The sequence below is a fragment of the Chaetura pelagica genome, unplaced genomic scaffold (assembly GCF_000747805.2).
Source record: "Chaetura pelagica isolate M959 unplaced genomic scaffold, ChaPel_1.0 scaffold55, whole genome shotgun sequence".
Lineage (NCBI taxonomy): Eukaryota > Metazoa > Chordata > Aves > Apodiformes > Apodidae > Chaetura > Chaetura pelagica.
The window spans coordinates 4,018,701-4,026,120 of record NW_009953571.1 but is presented as its reverse complement, the minus strand read 5'-3'; the positions used below and the strand labels follow the sequence as shown (position 1 = coordinate 4,026,120).

Here is a 7,420-nt window from a genome sequence, read left to right as displayed (position 1 = left end):
GTGCTGGGGTGGCACAGGCAGCGGGACCCATCCTGCCGCCCACCTGCACCCGCGGGCAGCGCCGGTGCTGGGCACCTGCACAGCATCTCCCCATCCCCAGGAGGGATGGCTGTCCCCATCCCGGAATGGGAGCACTGCCAGCCACCCCAGCTGCTCCTGCAGACCTGAGGAGCCCCTGACAGCCCCTCAGCGGTGTTGCCCCACTTGCCAGGACCCCACAGCCTCCACTGCACTCTCAGGCTGTGGAGGGGGTGGATGCCCTGAGCATTAGCAGCTGGTGGGGGCCCACCCTGACCTGTGTAACCAGAGAAGAAATCAATTTGTGCTTTGAAGGCTCCTCATAAGCCTTCTGCTCTGCTTTCTCTTCTTCCTGTGGGCAGCAGCAGGAGATGGGTGGAGGGGGGGTCTGGAGACCCCACTGTGTGCTGAAAGCTGTGTCTGCCCTCCTCTGTGCATCTCACTGGGGCCGCTTCCATGGGCACAGATGTTTCCAGCCCCCTTCATCCCAGGGAGCCCACTGCTGGCAGGATTATTGGAAGCACGGAGAGGAGATACCACTACCCTCACAGTCTTCTCCTGCTCCTTCCCTCCCGCTGGGGGCTGGGATATGGGAAGTGTTGCCCCTCCGTGGCACTGGCATGGTGCCACTGCACAGGATGAGCCCCAAGGTGTGCAAGTGATGCTTAAAGTGAGGGTGGGACCTCTGCAAGTCACAAAATACCCTTCTCCTTCCTTCCCCACCAGCAAGGGCCAAGATGAAGATGGGTGCTGGGCTTGGCCTAGTGCTTCCACCCAAGCACCTCCCAGCCCAAGGAGCTGGGAGCAAAGGGAAATGGCAGCATGCAAAGCAGCACCCGTGACTGCTCCAGAGAAAACTCAGGAAGCTTTGTTGGTTGGCAGGAGACTTCTGTGCTGGACTCTTTTATTTACCCCTGTTGTAATTAGTAAGTGAGAGGAGCATTGTGGTACCACCATGGAGTAATATTTTAATGCAGAGAAGCCTGGAGCACCTCGCCTTACCCCCAGGGATGCAAGGAGGCACACAAGGAGCTGGTTAATTTGCATGTTTTCAGCCACTAAAAGGATATCTCTGTGAACTTTTTAACAGAGTGTAAGAAGCCTGTGGGCTGACAGCCCTCAGGTACCCCTGAGGCCACACAGGCGGGCTTGGCAGCACCCATGGCCATGAGGATGCTCACAGTCACCCCAGGGAGTGAATTTGGCACAGAGGGAAATCATTGCCCTCTCTTACTGCAGGCACCTGGGCTGGGACATCTCTCCCACTGGTGGCCCTGGGGCTGGTTGTGCCATGGCTGGCAGGTTTGCAGTGATTGCAAGGTCTGTGAGTCCTGATGCAGTCACCTGGGCCCAACCCCAAGCTGTTCTCTCCCAGGGCCCCCTGGCCTTCCCTTCCCTATAACCCTGGCCTTTTCTCTGCTGGTTGTCTGTGCTCAGCTGGGACAACCCCAGAGCCTCCCTTGGATGGTGGAGGGTGAACGTCCTGGGAACTCCTGGCTGTGTGTCTACCCTATCCTCTCCCAGCTTGCACATCCCTGCTGGCTTCTGTCAGGGAGGAGCTGGTTTGGGGCACAGTTCTGCTGCCTTCCCAGAGCCACAGACCATGCCAAGCCCAGCCATTCAATAGGGACAAACCCATCCCCTCCAGAAGGAGCTCCCTTCCCAGTCTTTCTCCCAGTAAGGACTGGGAGAACTGCCCTGCATCCTCCTGCCCGCTGCCTTCTTGGTGGGTGACCACACCATCTCCACTCCCTCCAGGCTCACCCACGACATCAGCCTTGAGGAGTTTGAGGATGAAGACCTCTCTGAGATCACTGATGAGTGTGGAATCAGCCTGCACTGCAAGGAGAGCCTGGCCACCCGGGTAAGTTGTGATGGGGATGAGGAAAGGGATGGGGACAGGCAGAGCACACCAGTGGGGCTGGCAGGGCCAGGAGCTCACATGTAGGACCACCCGGTCCCCAGGCCAATGATGCTTCCTCAGTGTACCCATTGCCACAACCCCAATCCCCTCTGCTTGGCAATGCCCTCTTCTCACCATGGCACACAACAGACCCTTTCTGACCCAGCCAAACACGAGGGACAAAAAAGCATCTCAAAGCCTTTGGTCCCTTCTGTGCTAGAGGGGCTTGAGTTCATTCCTCAGGGATGAGCCTAAGTGTTGGGTACAAATGGAGGGAGGCATGGTCCCCATTTAAGCAGGATGGCTAGCGAGCCTCTGGCACCTAGTGAGCATCCTTGGGAAGCAAGGATATGTGCAACGTGACACCAAAGGTCCCACAAGGGCTGTGTCTCCTGCTCCCATGTGCATCTCTGGTGTAGCTGGGCTGGCATGTTGAGAGCCCTTCTCTGCTCATGTGAGGCTTGCTAGCTGCCTCCAGTTAGAGCCATCCTCAGATGTTGTGGAGGAATGAGGGCTGGGAGCTGGGGGCTGGAACAATAGGGATGGAGGAGGTGGCTCTGATCAGGAGGCAGCAGGTGAAATAAAAATAGGACTCATGAAGCCCATGCAGATGCTGCAGGCAGGTCTCCCATCAGCTTTAAGATCACCAGGGCACTCTATAGAGACCCCAACCAGGTTCACGCTACTATTTGTACTGCCCAAGAAGGCCATGGGGACAGGAACATGGAGATAAATTGGATTTGGATATATGCGGTGATTCTGCATTTTGCCAATGTGTTTCATAAAAGGAATGCAAATGCTGGAAGAGCCACCACATGATTTGAGAATCACTTCATCCCTCAGGAATAATATTTCCTCTGCAAAACTCTTAATGACCAAGCAAGGGGGAGAAAGGCAGAGGAAATTGCCACAGATTTAAAGCTAGAAAGCAGGTTTGTGTTGTTGGGAATCCCTGGTTGCAGGCAGGAGAGTACAGCCAGACCTCATGCTGGGAGATAAAGGTATCCTGCTGTGCTCCCTGGTCTAATTCAGGATCTTCCCAGCTCCTAGAGACTGGGCTGCTGCTCCACATCTATGCTTCATCTGCAGCTTCCTCCTGCTCCAGGACGTTGTAACTAGGGAAGGATGGGGAGAGCCAAGGCTCGTGTGCTGTGTACACCGAAGGAAGGAGGGATAACATTGCAGGCAAAACCAAAGGAAACCCGGTGCTGGGTGTCTATGAGGGCACAGGCTCAGCAAGGGCAGGGGGTGGGAAGGTCCCCCTGCCCGCAGTAGATCAGGCAGGGGGAGACTGTGGGTGCATTGCTGGATGCTTCCCATTAGCTGTCCCAGTTCTCCCACTGACAGCACCACAGGCTCTTAGGACAAGCCTTCTTTTCTCTTTACAGACTGTCAGCCCTTAGCTGGGGTTTGTCAGGAAGAGAGGGGACACTTGCAGCTCAACTGCTGCAGCTTTTCCTTGAGAGTGACGAAAAATAGACTGTTTCACCCGTTTAAAACTGTTTATTGAGGGGTTTCTGCATCTGTGCACTGTGATGCAGAGACGTGACCCTTGGCAGAGGGTTTGCTGAGGCTCCAGCAGTGAGCCCCCCACTTTCCCTGGGGACAGCTCAGAGCTGCTCTGTGCAAATGCCTGAGTGCACTGAGAGTCTGCTGGGCTGAAAGGGGGATGTAAGACTGCTCCCAGGGAAGCAATGAGTTGTTCATAAACACAGCAAAGGAAGAAGCCTACGAGGCTCAGAAAAAAATGCCTGCTAAAAATATGTTCAAATGGTTTATATGGGACATAGAGGATTGCCCGAGGAGCAGAACTGAAAGTGGTGACAACAATGCTGGCAAGAGGAGCTTTTCAATCCCTGAAGTCAAAGACAAGACCCAAGGAGCTTTCCAACCCAATTGCCATTCGGAGCGAGCTCAGGGTGATGGGGTTGCAGGATCTTCTTGATGGAAGCAGCCAGGCCCAGAGGGAACAGCTTGGCCTGGTCTGTGTGCAGCGTGGGGGCTGGCAAATCAGCGCTGACCCACGGCTGGCAGCAGCCTGCTAATTGCATCCCGTGGGGATGGCTGGCTTGGCAAGTCAGTCTGACGCCAGGGCCAAGGCTGAGGGGGCCCCGTGCTGATTCCCTGCCTCTGATGAGCTCCCAGTGCCACAGAGCACCCCTGGTTTGTAGGATGGAGGGATGGCCCTAATTGCCCTTGCAGTGTCAGGTGGCTGGTGAAAGCCCAGCAATGGAGCAAGGGGTGGAGGCTGAGTGCCAGCTGCCAGCTCACTGGATCACCCTGGAGCAGAGAGCAAGGGGCAAGGGGGGAACAGGCTGCAAGAAGTGCAGTGAGCTGCAGGGCTGGGAGCATCCAGCTACTCCATGCTTCCCAACCCAGAGGTGAGTCTCCAGAGAGATGAGCAGGCACAGCAATTCAGTGGCAAGCAGGAAAGCACTAGGAAGAAGTGAGGGGGAAAAATCCTGCCAGAGGGCTGGAAGGTGGCTGCTGGATGGGGATGCTGGTGACCTTGGCAAGGTAAGGAGTTCAGGCAGAATTATTCTGTGGCAAAATCCCATGGCAGGAATGGGCAGTCAGTGTGGAGGTCAACATCCAAACAGAGGTGGGGCTTCTGTTTTTTTTTGAAGTCCTGGAAGAACAAACATGACTTCATTGTGGGCTATTTTAGCAGCTTTCCAGAAATAGTGGCTTAGACACAGAGACTGCAAGGAGGCGTAGACCAATGTTGGTACAAGAGGGAACTCAATCCCCTACTGAGGACTGCACCTCATGGATGGGAGACCATGTATTAAGAATGAGTCCCAAGTGCAGCTGAAAAAAAACTTAATTTCAACAAGAAGTCCTGGATGAATGAAAAGTGGGGGTAAAGCAAGGGGTGGGCTGAAGAGAAGGCTTGGTGGAGGAGTAGAGCTGCCTTTAGGAGGCTGGCTAGGGAGGAGCAGGAACTGCTGGGGTGTGGGATGCACCTCCCTTGCAAATGGCAGCAGTCGGGTGTGTTGAGAGGGATGGTTGCAACAGAAGTACCCAGACTTTGCTTAAGGTTTGGCCTTGGTTTGGTGGCCTGGAAATCTGGGGTAGCAATCACTGGTTTTAGCAAGCTGGATTCCATCAAACAGCTGGGCTGTGGTTAATAAAGGCTCAGAGCCTCATCTCTATTGCAGGAGCTGCACAAAATGGTTAATGCAGGAATGAAAAAAAAAGAAACATTAAAAAAAAAAATTAAAAAAATACCCTTCTTGGAAATACCTGAGAGCACAAGAGCAAGTGCCCAAAGGAAAAAAAGCTGATATAGGGCTTTGCTGAGCCTTCATGGTCTGCATTAAAAGGCCTGAACCAGCCACGAAGATAAAGATATGTGGAGAAAATAAACCAAACCATTTTGTTTTCCCAGCCTAATAAGACAGCTGGAAATGCCCAGCTTCCTCTTGATGTTCACCATCATTGATCCAACGTGCTGCCAGCAGCAGCCACCTGGGAAGGCCAGCAGGACCCACTGCAAAGCAGGGAGCAGCTGCCATGATCCAACCTGCTGGTCCAGGGAGCTGGTTGCACGGACAGACAGGGAGCAAAGGGTACAGCAGGAAGGCAGCTGCTCATGTCAGGTGGCTTTTCAAAGGCCATCCTGTGAAGCTGCCTCTGTGATCTGTCACCAGCTGTGACTGCACCAGGCTAGGGAAAAGAGCCTTCTCCTGGAACTTTGAAGCCAGGAGCAAAGTGGTCACAGATGGGTGGTAGGGAGAGGGGACACAGTTGTCCCCCCCATTCAGTGAGTTCCCTTTGTTTCCCCATGCTGATAAAATACTTTCCCCTGCTGAAGATTTTGTCAGTCCTTCTCCAACAGGGAAGGTTGCAGGGGTCGTGGAGCAAGGAAGAGCTTTTTTTGCCTGCTCAACCATAGAGGGTATAGACCAGGGTCACTCAAGCAACAGCCTGTGTATCAGCCCCCTCCTCTTGCAAGAGCCTTTCATTTCTAGGGAAGCAAGCAGCCTCTGTCCTTTCCCACTGGCAGCAGCAGTCCCCATGCAGGCAGTATCCCTGGCTAGACCAGGGCTCCCAGAGGCAGTCCCAGCACCTTGTAATTGCAGCAGGGCTTTAGCTGCTCTGGCCCACCCCAGGGCCCGTGGAGCACAGCATCAGGACATTCAGATGCTGGTTTCAGGAACACTAGGAATTCTTGCCCTTGGGACAGCACTGTGTGGGTGGGAGGTAACAGCAGAAGGAACACACAAGCATCATGGCTATCCCAAGGACACATCTGTAATGGAGCTGTGAGCCTCTCTGTGACTGTGTCAGAGTCTAGGTGTGCATCTTGTGTAAATCCCACTGCAGGACTCAGGCACTGGTTCTGCTTTCCCCTACACCCTAATCCCTCCCACAGGCTGAAGGAACTTTGGGAGGTCACTTCACCATGGCATCTGTGCTGAGGTGTGAGCAGACTTGGGCTGGCCTTAGGTTACATGAACTTGTTCCTAAAGGGCTTCCAGGCAGCCTGTGCTGGTGGGGCAGCATCCTTCCAGCTTGAAAGGCTTCCCAGCATCTAGTCCCTACCCTCACTTTGCAGATCACCGTGGGTCCCACTCAGATGATCTATTGCTATGTGGTTTCAAAATCACTTTGTTGTGCTATAGGCCATTAATAAGTACCTGCAGTGGCTGTAGTTTCCTCCTCGCTATTTTGACCCTTGAATGGAGCATCCCTCCTAGGGTGCACTTTCCTGCAAAGGAGGTGGTGTTTTGTGTTTCTGCATCCTTCTGGGACTTCCCCTCCTCTGTGAGTTCTCTGAGTGATTGCTACAGCTGGAGGGTTACTGAGGCAGCACCATTAGAGGTCTAAGTCGAACATCACTGGTTGACTCAAACACAGGTACCCTGGCTAGGTATGATCCTCCCCCCTGTTCTTTTTCCTGTTCCTTGTTTTCCTTGTTAAAATCCATGTGATTTGCCACAGGCAGCTGGTGCTGCAGAACCACAGAACTTGTTGTGTGAGAGCTAATATCAAAAACAAGGGAGTTAAGTGTTTAAAGCGTCGAGAGGATGGGTTTTGGTGACAGTGCTCCTCCGGGTTCTCACCCAGTACCTGCCAGGACTGCAGCAGGTGAAACAGACCCTGTGAGAGGGTTTATACTGTGCCTGCAGTAAGCAGAGCCTGTCCTGTGATGGCATCAGCCTGGCTGTTCAGGAGCCTGTAGCAGCAAGAGGGTTTGTAGGGGCTGCCAGAGCTGCCCCTGGCAGGCTGCTGAGGCTTTTTCTTCTCCCATGGCTCAAGAGGCATCCTCCATACAGCCAGAGACATGGATAGCATCAGCTGCAAAAAAAACGCCCCTCTCCGCCTCTGCCTGCTGACAAGCTTTCCAGTCACCACAAACAGCTGGTAACAGTGGGAACTGGCCTGGCTGTTGCCAAGTCGCAGCCCTTATTGCTGGCTGCAGCAGCCTGTGAATGTGCAAGCTCCAATTACTGCAACAAAGGCAGCTGGGGGGGGGGGGGGGGGGAACCCTGG

At 54.0% G+C, this 7,420-nt stretch overlaps 1 protein-coding gene across 1 annotated transcript in view; it reads left to right on the top strand.

Moving 5' to 3' along the window:
* The window catches only part of MAPK8IP1 (mitogen-activated protein kinase 8 interacting protein 1), a 26,388-nt gene that overhangs the window by 6,356 nt on the left and 12,612 nt on the right, over nt 1–7,420 (top strand). The window contains exon 2 of the mRNA XM_009999598.1: nt 1,701–1,882. Within this exon, the coding sequence (XP_009997900.1) occupies nt 1,701–1,882 (182 nt within the window). The remainder of the gene's footprint in view (nt 1–1,700; nt 1,883–7,420) is intronic.